This window comes from Bombyx mori, chromosome 22 (assembly GCF_030269925.1).
Source record: "Bombyx mori chromosome 22, ASM3026992v2".
Taxonomy (NCBI): domain Eukaryota; kingdom Metazoa; phylum Arthropoda; class Insecta; order Lepidoptera; family Bombycidae; genus Bombyx; species Bombyx mori.
Window position 1 is genome coordinate 13,241,384 of NC_085128.1, and position 12,446 is coordinate 13,253,829.

General features: G+C 34.6%; 2 protein-coding genes across 4 annotated transcripts in view; one reads left to right on the forward strand and one right to left on the reverse strand.

Moving 5' to 3' along the window:
- The first annotated feature begins 1,198 nt into the window (after positions 1-1,198).
- Positions 1,199-9,250, forward strand: LOC101738570 (uncharacterized). 2 transcript variants are annotated; one of them, XM_012690662.4, is made up of 7 exons: positions 1,199-1,402; positions 1,529-1,600; positions 1,928-2,058; positions 3,064-3,189; positions 3,947-4,177; positions 4,780-5,441; positions 7,258-9,250. In XM_012690662.4, exons 1-7 carry the CDS (start codon positions 1,346-1,348, stop codon positions 9,015-9,017), a joined length of 3,039 nt encoding a protein of 1,012 aa, XP_012546116.1. In that variant the 5' UTR covers positions 1,199-1,345; the 3' UTR covers positions 9,018-9,250. The 2 variants fall into 2 exon arrangements, with proteins under 2 accessions (XP_012546116.1, XP_012546117.1); XM_012690663.4 differs by having other exon boundaries at positions 1,205-1,402; positions 1,940-2,058.
- Positions 9,251-10,532: 1,282 nt separating this feature from the next.
- The window catches only part of LOC101738440 (kelch-like ECH-associated protein 1B), a 31,762-nt gene continuing 29,848 nt past the window's right edge, over positions 10,533-12,446 (reverse strand). For both annotated transcript variants that reach the window (XM_038018868.2, XM_038018864.2), the window contains exon 13: positions 10,533-12,332. In XM_038018868.2, the coding sequence (XP_037874796.1) occupies positions 12,019-12,332 (314 nt within the window). In that variant the 3' untranslated portion in view covers positions 10,533-12,018. The remainder of the gene's footprint in view (positions 12,333-12,446) is intronic.

Genomic DNA, 12,446 nt, shown 5'->3' on the forward strand with positions numbered 1-12,446 from the left:
CCCATCCATCCAGAACTTTGGATCTGAGCTGGTGCTGGACGGAGCGTAGACCTCATCAGTTGGAATCTCTCAAGCTTAATATTGAGGTTCAATGTGCCCCTTACCATCCGATGGTCACTTCCGGTTTTAACCCTATTAATCATAGAGTCATCAATGAATATTTGCCTTTTTGTCGAATTAATGAAATCTATCTCATTTTTGATAGCATCATTGGGGATCATGCATGTTCACTTCCTGTGATCCCGTTTTCTGAAGAAACAATTAATCATAAATAATTCCTCCTTCTCCATGAAACCGGAAAGTTGGTTTCCCGAGTGGTTTCAATGCCCACCAATGTAATCCAAATGGTACCACTCGCAGCTCTCCCACGCGCTGCTTACCCAGTCTCGCGTTGAAATCCCTCATGACAAAGGTGAAGTGAGCTGTAGGACTATGCATGGCTCGGGAAATCTTCTCATACAAAGTTTATTTGTATGAGAAGAATGTTTATTTGTATCACACCTCATTGTCAGAATGTGCCGAGGTCGGAGTGTAAGCCTGTATGTTCTTCAAACAATACCTTTTGGTGATTCTGAATATAAAGTACGCCACCCTGGTTGATAGTCTCTGGATTTTCAACACATTATTCACAAAGGACTTGTGCTTTCGCGATGTGGTGTTGGCGAAGAATTCTCTGCATACCGTGGACCGCCAAGAGATCAAACCAATTTACCCTCGAGCAGCTTTGCGAAAAAAACGAAACTGTCTACAATTTGTTACGACCACGGTCATACCACACTGAGCACCAGGCAGTGATCACAGCTTAAATTCGATATTACTACGATTGAAAAAAAAAACAAATTTCTGCTAATCGTAATACATTTCGAATTCACTAGAATTAATTAGCATGACATTAGATAAATTGAGCGACATTTGTTAGAATATTCAATCGGCGTTAGTTAAGCAACATGTACATATCCATTTATATGAATAACGCATACTTACTTAAATGCTGAACATGTTTTTAATGACACAATCTTCAAATCTAGTCTTAACTGTTTTAACACCCATATTTTGAAGTTGTTGTTCCATCTTACTTAATTTAATTCCATTACAATTCATTTTCTCTACATATCAATTTTCTATAACAAAAAAATTCGATTATTTAGAAAAGCGTGTTGTTTGGGTTGTTTCTTTTGCTTGTCCGATCGATGAAAAAAATCAAAAGTCTATGGTCATGTTATGAAGTTAAAAGTGGGTAATAAAAATAAAGGAAACCAAAATAATTGTAATTAATAAGTCTAGAGTTTATTTAACTGAGTGAATTTGATTATATATTTATGCTTTATTATTCAATATTTCCAAAATGGAAGACATTTACGGTGATTTGGAAAATTACAATGAAGTTAACGCTCTTGAAGAGGTATGCGATTTAGCGCCAAAACATTTCGTGGTGCACATTTATCGAAAGAAAATAAATAAACGCAAGTTATTTTATGTATAATAAGAAATAAACGATATTTATTTTACACCTTTCCTTTATTTTTAGCTGCAAAGTGAAAACAGAGAGTTGAAGGGCAAATTAGACGAGTACTCGACCGCTATGGATAAACTTCAAAAAGTAAGTTTTGAAACATTTAATACGTATAGCTGAACGGATCTTAAAGTTAATAGTTATTAAAGAAGAATACCACATAATTATTAAATATAAAATTAAATGTTAAACCAAAGTATTTATATGTAACCAGAGAAGTAAATCTATGTTTATATTTATAAATATGAAGTAAATTAAATAATATTATAGTTTTAAGATAATAACAATAAATATTAATTGTGCGTACCTAGTTATACTACAACAATAGTACACCTTTAATGAAGTCTGTTGTAAATACCATTAATATTAAATACTCAAATAGTATCTTAGAATGGATATGAATTGAATCTTTAGGATATTTTGCAGGATTTCGACAAACTGTCATCTGAGTACAAGAAGTTAGAGTGTAACTATTCATCTTTACTGAAGACTGCACAAGCTGAGATAGAGAGAAAAACCAAAATTATTAAAGACCTTAACATTGAGTGAGTTTATTGTACATATTCTTAATAATGTTACTAAAAGTGTGTTCAGGAAAAAGAGGCCTTAAGAAATAGTAAAATGTCTATTTCTACCTTAACACAACACAAGACTGCAGCCTAGTTTGACTTGAAAAAACCCCAATGTATTTAGGATGTTTTTATCGATGTTTTCATTGTGATCATGAGGTGGCCACAGGTATATTACCAAAAATTACATATAACATGCAACAGCCTTATAAAATTTTGATAAACAATACTAGATTGTTAATGTTAAAAATATGAATTTGGTACATATTAGTTGTATAAACTTTCACAATATTGAGTGTGTGCTGGGGGATGGGATATTCTATTGTTAAAAAAATTAATGCCAAATGCTACTATTTGCCAAATTTAAAATAAAAAAATTCCAATTTTCTTTTAATTCTGGCTAATGATAAAAAAAAAGAGGGAATAATGTATTTTTTTATTGATATTTTACCTGGCACACCTGATGGTGAGTGGTCACGGCTGCTTGTGGATATGAGCCATTCAAGGGGCACAGCCAAAATGTTACATTTTTTTCTATTGTTTCTTATTGGCTCTCAGTGGCTGTGTATCCTGTGAGTGTAGTATATGTTGTAGTTCAGTGACTGGAGACCATCTCATGTTTGTATTTAATAGTTAAAGTCAATTTGTAGATAACAGGAGATGATGAAGAAATTGTAGGCCCAGCTCATTTTTATGTTTCATCAATCAACTATCCACAATTGTCAACAGTTAGGTTAAGGATATGAATATGATGTCATACTGAAAATATTAAACAATGTTTGTATGTGACTAACAAATTGATTGGTATAAATAATTTAGGTAGGTCGGTAGGCAGCGGCTTGGCTCTGCCCCTGGCATTGCTGAAGTCCATGGGCAACGGTAACCACTCACCATCAGGTGGGCCGTATGCTCGTCTGCCTACAAGGGCAATAAAAAAAAAAAAAAAAAAAAAATTTATTTGAAAATACATTTATTTTACAGAAAAGACTTGTTAGTCATAAATTCATTGAAAAATGGAAACAAACGGGTGTTAAACATTAGGAATCTAGCTTTCCGTTGTCAGTATTCAGGAAAACATGAAAAACCAAATACTTATCCACAAAAAACGTGAGTTATTTATTTATCTAAATTGGCAAGTAAACACTTGCTTTATCATCACATATTTACATTTCAAAATTATTGACTATAGGATGACTAAATTTATATACCAGTTAGCAGCCTTTCATACTGGGCTGAGGCTAGAGGAATTAATTATTTCAAACAAACATTTATTTGATAAACGGGTTTGCTTGCTTTGTTTGTTTAATAAATGTGTAATATCTGTATCTGTAAAAGAAATATACTTATGGGTAGTGCATATCCATAGGGGCTCACAATATGCCCTATATCCATCAGTTTCGCTATCACATTCAATTCCTTCAAACAAAAGAATAAGAAGAAGTATTCAACACTTGAACCCGATTGGATTCAAGTCTTGAATACAGTTTGCATTACTTTTCAAATTATCTTCAGAAACACTGAAAACATAGTTGCATGTTAATAGTTGAGCTTTAAATCTGTTATGTCTCATATGAGAAATAGTGTATTGTAGATTAAAGAAAAATAGTTGTAACTATTTGAAATCATTTTATTGAATTAATAGGCAGGCAGTGTTTGTGGTTTCCCTAAATGTGTACAATGCAGAATTACTTAAACATTCCATTAAACTCTGGAATGGATTTGGTTTTTATACTACCAATGGAGTTTTCTATGATATCATTCTGGGTCAAACCTGGGTGTTGGTAACTAACTAATCTATCTAAATGATAGTTTACAGTTATGAACATTATTCCTACTTCTTTGAATAAATGAATCTGACTTACAGTTCCAGACCGAAAGCTACTAAATCTACAGAAGAAATAAAAGAAGTAAATTATAAAAAAGATCTTTCACCCATACTTAAAACTAAAATAAGCAGCACAGGTTCTACAGATGGAAACGTAAGCAGAGATGTTAGTGAATCTAAAGAGAATGTTACACATGCTGTTGAGAGTGAGAAACCTAGCCAAAAACCACTACATATTCGAAACAGGCGGAAGTCTATGCCAACTGAAAGGTAATTAAAAGAGTACTGACAAACATTTTGTTTACAAGACAGTAAAATTTTATAATATTGTTTTTATGAAAGTAAACAAACATATCTGTAGATATAATTGGGTAAAGCTAGTAAAAAAATAATACAGAGATGATTAAAAATTTTTGACCCAACATCTTCTTTACACAACAAGTTAACAAGTCAAAGCAAGTATTTATTTATTTATTTATTTATGTACACACAGAAAACAAGACATAGTACAGAGTAATAGGAAAATTATGTACAAAGGCACTGCTTATTTCTTTAAGAAATCTCTTCCAGCAGACCTGCGAGAGGATAATGAGAATAATAATAAAAAGTGATGAGTGTGTGTAGAACAAATAACACATAACTAAAATAACAAATACAACATGAGAATTATAGTAATGCACATACACATAGCAAATATTATAAGTAACACAGTAACACTCGTATATACGAAGAGTATAGAACCATGATCATTCGGTTGATGAGAGATAAAATTATAGTATACAAGTATCCTGTATTCACCAAAATTTCTGCAAAAAATCAACATCTTCATGATTTTTTTAAATTTAATTTTATAATCCTCTTAAAAATTTAAGGTTTGAAGAAGATCTTGATGGTCATATGTCAGAACAGTATAGAAGAAAAGCACCAGAAACAGTCACTGCCAACAAAAATGCCCAAGATATAAATTACAATGATAGATATAATAGAACATCAGAACAAATTTATAAAAATGAGATGTATTATGAACCTTCACGAGACACTTATAGAAGTAGAAGTAGTAAACATTATGATAATGGAAGTTACAAGGGAAAAGATAAATATGATTCTTCAAGACGACGAAGGTTTTACAGTCCAGAAACACGGAATAGGTACCCTCGGGAATATCGAGATGATCATTATAATAGGATAGATCACAGAGACAGGAAATTAGAAAATACACCAGTCGAATACCAAAAAGACTATAGGAAAAGCAATAAAATTTATCCTCACGATTATGACCGATATAAATGGGACAGACAAGCAGTCAAACATAAAATACCAACAAATGACTATGATGAGCCTTACAGCAAGAAGCAGAGAAATGAGGCATATCAAAGCTATAAACGTCAAGAAGTGGAAGAAAAACGTAGATACGAAAAGGAATATAAAGAACACCAAGATATAGCGGAAACATTTGAAGAGCTACAGTCACAGTACACATCCTGTCAGTCTCCTGATTTTGATTATAATATTGATTATACAGAGCCCATAAAAGGTAATGTTTTTATGAACATTTTAATGTTTCTGGTCAGTATGCTTAGTATAGCAACTGTCATCCTAGTATACTTTATGTTTTGGGTCATTTTGCATGCCAATTTCCAATCTTTGGTTATTTTAATAATAATTTATTATGATGTTAAGCTGCTAAAATAGCTTATCATTCTTGCCTTGTATCGTTTTTATGTTGGATGACTATACAATTATAATAATATAAGTGTTTTACCTACTTTGCATTGAGAGAGTATTCCCATCTAATTTTTATTTTTTTAATTTTTTTTAATGCCATCCATCTAAATGGGTAGACAATGGGCTCATGGCCCACCTGGTGTTAATTTGTTTCCGGAGCCCATATAAACCTACGACGTAAAAGCCGCCACCTACCTCGAGACATGAGTTCTACGGTCTCAGTTTTTCCAGTACAACGGCTGTCCCACCCTTCAAATCGAAACGCATTACTGCTTCACGGCAGAAATAGGCAGCTTGGTGGTACCAACCCGTGCGGAACATGACGTCCTTTTTTTTTTTATTGCCCTTATAGGCAGACGAGCTTACGGCCCACCTGATGGTGAGTGGTTACCGTCGCCCATGGACTTCAGCAATGCCAGGAGCAGAGCCAAGCCGCTGGCTACCGCTTAATATTCTCCACAAGCCTCGTTTGAAGAAGGACATGTCATAGCGCTTGGGAAACACCGTGGAGGGGAGCTCATTCCATAGCCGGATCGTACGTGGCAAAAAAGACCTCTGGAAACGCACTGTGGATGACCGCAGTGGCTCCAGGTAGTATGGATGAACTCTACTCCGGTGGCGGGCGGTGCGATGGTAAAAACGAGATGCCGGTATCATCTCGAACAATTCCTCAGAGCACTCCCCATGGAACATACGGTACAAAATACAGAGGGAACCGAAGTCCCTCCGCCTACTTCGAAGACCAGTAATTTCTAGTTTTGTTGTTATACTAACTCAGTGATGCTACTTGCCGTTAGTCATTCTATTTTGAAAAGTTCTTAAAAATGTAATGTAAATTTCCAATGAGGCAAGTATTGTGAAATGCACTTCATTTCAAGTAATATACTTCTATTAAACACCTAGAACATCACTGGAAGTTTTATATTGAAATCTGTTTGTAATAACCAATAGCCTGGCTTTTATGAAAAATATTAAGTAAGCACTTTATTTCCAAAAATGGCACCAATCATTATTACAAAGTAAAGATACAAAAGTCTGTCATTTGTTTTTGAGAAAGCCACAAGAAAGAAAGTTGGCTAATCCTCACACTGTGAGGAAGAGACCAATTTTTTTTCAGTTTCATGTTTTCCTATATTTATGCAATAGTATTATGTACTCAGAATATTCAGAATTATATTTGAATTATTTTAATCGGAACTGCTCTCTCAATATAATGCCAAGTTACAATAATTGGGATCAACTTTTGCATGGTCATCCGGCCTCAATTTAGTCTTGTGTTATTCATACCAGAAACTGACAAACATACTTCTATATGTTTAAATATGTACATATATAGATAATTATAATAAATACCCAGACAAAGAGCAAACAAACCTGCTTATCGCACAATGTTTTCCCGATGATGGAATCAAACCCACGACCCTCAGCACAACAGTCAGGGATGCACTGAGTTAGTCGAGTTATTATCGTTATTGTTTTGTTCTCAAATGTTTAAGTGATTAGTTATAATGGTCAAGCTACAGGCTGTCCTCCAGAGCTGGGTCATAGCTCAGTTTCAATATAGCTTTACATAAAATATTTATTAAAAGTAAAAGTTGGTGAGAATAAAATTGTAATTTTTTCAGAAATCATGAACATAGCTGTAGTGCAGCTCGAAGATCCAAGAATATCGAGTAGTAATTATGAGTTAAAAACGTTAGAGGGAAAGGAATTTCTATCTACAACGTCAGACAGAAAGATTAAGTTTAAAGTAATAAAGCAATCTGATTGGGGTATTGAGAAAGTTAGCATGCCGGAAGAACTAATTCGGTGTCCTTCAGATGAACAACTCATTAAGGAACTATACACGGATTTTGACAATCCCGTGACAAGGATATCTATGGATAATGAACCACATGAAGACAATGTTGATCGTGAAACAGAAACAAATCAGTGCAGGGACGGCAAAACTGTCTGCTCTGAGACTAAGAAGAAGAAAACGCCAGAAATGAAGATAAAAAATTTGACAATGTCACAACCTGCTTCAAACAACTATAATGTATCTAAAGTTAAGGAAGTAAATATGGACTCTACTCCGCATACTAGTTCCGCGATTCAAGAACAAGGAAAATCTTTAGGTATTATTGAAAATTTACACGCAATTAAAGATGGCAATAAAAATTATAAGGAAAAAATTAAGATCCATGAATTTCCAATAAGACCGATAGAAAAAGAAGAGGATAGGAAAAGCAAAATAGATTCTTTTAATGAATTGGAGTTTACGTGTGGCTTTATGAATACAAGTAAATCATTTAACCAGACCACTGTAATTGGGATTGTGGAAGGTGATTTAGAATTAAGTGACGAAACTTGTGATAATATGGAAGACCAAAAAGTATCATTACATGACAAAAAAGATTATCAAGCAGATTCTATTATTGAAAATGTACAAAGTTCCGAAAAGCTTGTTGCAGAAAAACCTGGCACAGATTTGAATGCGACTATAGATTTTGTTGGAGAAAAACTGGAAGAAAGAGAAGATAAAAACGTAACTGCAAAAGAAAAGGTTGAAGTGTTATCAAATATCACGAAAAAAGAAAAACCGAAAAAGAAAAAACAGAAAGATGGTAATGAAACATATAATAATAGTGAAGTTCACAACACCGAGAAGACCAAATGTAAAAGCAAGGCTAAACCTAAACAAATTAAAACAAAATTTCATGATTTATTTGGTGACAGTACCAGTTTGATAACACCTGAAGATTTAGGATTAATAACCAACAAAACTCAAGTACAGAATTCAACTAACTACGTGCCGATTTTTGAAGACGCCACCGACGGTATTGAGTTACAAGAAGCAAATAAAATAGCAGTAGAAAATTTAAATGAAGTAAGTATAGAAGGGCTCAATAAAATGACCACCGAGACTATGGAATTCAATAAAATTGAAATTATGAATAATGAACCTGAAAAAGCCATTGCTAATTTGATTGCAATGCCAACTACAGAAACTTGTGATAGCAATGAAAATATTAATCTACATCCGACAGAAAATGAGTCGGATGTAGTTAAGACTGTAATCATATCGACAGGCGTACAGCCCATAGTTTTAACTGATGTACTTGAGAGTATAGAACCATTTCCAACGAATAATCAAGGGACGGTTGTAGAAAAAAATTCAGGAACACTACTGAACGCTCTTGCTACGTCAACTCCATACAAATCAGCACAAACTTTGTCAGACCCCGCTCCAATAGTAACTGAGAACAGTGTAAATAGCAACAATTCAGAAAGTATGAATGCTGCAACAGTTTTGGAAACTTCAGGCAGTGAAACGGTTTCCCAAAAGGACGTACCTGACGTTAGGATATTTCTTAAAAGGAAAAGAAAAATCATAAAAAAATAAACATTTTATCACTAAATCATGAACTTTAAAATTTCGAAAGTGTTCAACAATACTCATTGTTATGTATCATTTAAGAACTTGTAATTATGTGACAAAATCTATTATATGTACATAAACTATGAACTTTCTGTTTATGTGGGTAAAGAAGGTATTTATTTGTGTATAAATATTGAACTAGAAACATATTGTTATAAAATTAAGTTGCAATAAAGAAGCACGACGAAGGGAATATATATGTCAAAGTTTTTTTTTATACTAAGTCTTGTTAGATAATTTATACAATTTAACATTTTTTTAAATGCAATCTTTTATACAAACCAAAATGGATGAAACCATTCTGAAATGTAACAACTACTTTAATCACTATAAGAGTGGAACACTTTTGTGTTGCAAATAAACTACACTATATTCAGTTTTTTGCAAAAAACTGAATATAGTGCAGTTCATTCAGTTTTGCAAAAAACTGAATATAGTGTAGTTTATTTGCTCTAGTAAGTTTAGTAGTAATGTTTAGACTACATAGAAACAAGACGGAGTGACAAATTACTGGCAGCTAGTAGTAGAGCTCTAGTATATTTTTTAAGTTTACTATACTATTAGTGATACCACCTTTTCCTGATTCTACCGAAAACATGAGTCATGTGTTCCGATTGTAGAGAGCCCACTAACTCACATTCTCCGTCTTTAGAAGTAGGCAGTTTTTATCCCACTTAATATTATGTGGATACCGTCGTTCGGATATCAGTATTGCAAGGATACCGAAAGCTGTAGCCTACTACTGAGAACTTTATGAAGTGTGTTGAGTTGTGAAGGTTTATCTCACTACGTGCTTTGAGAACATCGTGGAGGCGAGTAGCGTAAAGACTGCATTCCAAAGCCGAAGGTTGAAATCCAATGGCTTCCAAAAACTACATTCGATAGCAGATGGATCGGCCGTTTGTGACCACGAAAACTGCAAGGTGTCCGAAACGACGGAAATATTTACATGAAAATAACAAAGGCGAGAATAAACAGTAAAAATAGTTTTAAATATAGCAGGATCACAATAATTCCTTGTTGCATATTTTTTAACATTAGGCAGTAGTATCCACGTCATTATGGATCCTCCCGATCGATTAACGGTACTTTTAGGTACCACAAGCACCGGTCACCGTCATCGTCGAACCCGTCGCCTGCGACAAAAGGCTCGACGAGCGAACTAACCCATAGACACAGCCCACTGAGTTTCTCGCCGGATCTTCTCAGTGGGTCGCGTTCCCGATCCGGTGGTAGATTCTGCGAAGCACTGCTACTGCTAGGGTCAGTATCAGCATCACTCCGGTTTGAGCCCTGTGAGCTCACCTACTAGTTAAGGTTACGCTGAAATATCCTCTCAAGGCTATCAGCTTAGGTAGGAAAAAAAAGTAGTATTCACGCTGTAGTGTCTATGGGTTGACCTAGACTAGATGAGCGGTAAATCCTGTCCAGTGTCCACGGCCTATCTACGCCAATGAAAAGATAAAAAAATCATTAAAATAACTTCCCTTAACAGTCTTTATTTTTCCTTACAAATAAAACTATGATATTATTTACATGATTAAATATTTATAGTTGGCTTAATTAAATATGTAATGAAAACATCATTTAATTTTCAAAACATTAAAATTTTTAGTAGAAAATACATACAAAACAAATAAAATATATCACATTTTATATGTCATTACTTCAATACTACCGTCCAAAGGAATGTACAGAATATTGTACTAGTGTAAAAAGCGAGCTTGAAATAAAAATGCATAAGAACACATTTACGTCAGTAAGGCGCGGTCTATGTAGGTAGTTAATTATGGTACTGTTCCCTTAGACGACAGAATAATACAAATTATCAGAATCAATTGTTTTAACAAATAATTAAGTACCTAATTTATAACTTTTCAGTTCATTTAGAACATACTACACAAAGTTTTGTTCTTTAGTTGTCTTGACGACCTCAAATTTATAATTAGATTCAGCTGTGATGTCAAATAGTTTAATAATAAAATCAACACATTCTAGTATCTACATTTAAATTTGAAATAAGTAAATATGTACAGGGACATTAACAAAAGCCGAAAACAATGTTCTACTGCTTGAAGGTAAGTTCATATTTCGTTAATCCACGACAAAACATTTAAGGCAGCCGGCGGTCACGGTTCGTTGACCTCGCGTGTCAGCCGATTTTTACTAATATATTGTAAGCTGTGTAATATAATTTTACGCTTACGATTATGTTAATGTTATATTGTAATTATCGCATTTCGTCTTTTGTTTTCGGAATAGATTCCTTTCTATAGAATCTAAGTATACATAGATATACCTCACACAAAATGAATTAAATAAGAACAGTCATTAAGGTTCAATCAAGTACAACACGTCAGTTCCTATTTGCAGTTTTTTTAATTCAATTAACACAGAAAAATAAATAAATATTGGTTTATATTGGAATAAAAATATATGCTATCATTTTTCTTTGAAAAAGAAATATAAAAATGTTTATTGTAAGAATTTTATGCGCTAGTGAATGAATATGCGTCTTGGGAGTCCAGGCTTTGAGGCCGCCAACATAAAAGCGCATAACAGCTCTACTGTATTTACACTTCCTAACAGGTTTCTCTATGAATGCATGAAAAGCTAATTAACGTTAAACCTATACAGTTCTTAACAACAATAACATTAAGTTCAAGGAAGAACATTTTTAGTCAAACAATAAGTACAATTGTTTTGTACATAGTAAAACTGTTGTAGTCAAAATTATAACGATCCATTTCTTTCGTCAGAACGTCAAAAGTTACGACAGCGTAACATTGTCATATCAACTATACGGTGGAATATGCTATTGGCCGTCATTCCTTAGTACTGTCACCAAAACAATCAGCAATCGATACGTTACGTATGGCTACGAGAAACAAAATCACAAATCTCACTGACTTATATACAAGGACGGTCCCGATTTATATCGAGTATCACATCACAGCACTAGTCACTACAGGCCGTTCTCGAAGCTCCTAGTGTTCGATAAAGTCCGAATGATGTTGTTGGCCATCGGGATGTCGTCGTTTCTGGAGGACGACGGCTGAGTGAGGACTGCGGTGGAGGCGGTCCGTTTGCCTATCTTCCTGAGCACGGTGGCGGCGGCGGCGAGGTCGCAGTGGTCGGACAGCGGCGCCACGTGCTGGTAGCACACGGCGGACGCGTGGCCCGACCGCACTGACGTCAGCGGCGTGCCGTTGCACCAGCTGTTCGTGGCCGGGTCGTACACCTCCACTATATCCAGGAACGACGTGCCGTCGTAACCACCTGAACGTGACAAAATCGATAATAGTTGTTAGTGAGGTGGTGGTTAAAAAAAATGCTGGTTTTACTGGTGCTAGGACCTCTTGTGTGTCCGCACGGGTAGGTACCACCACCCTG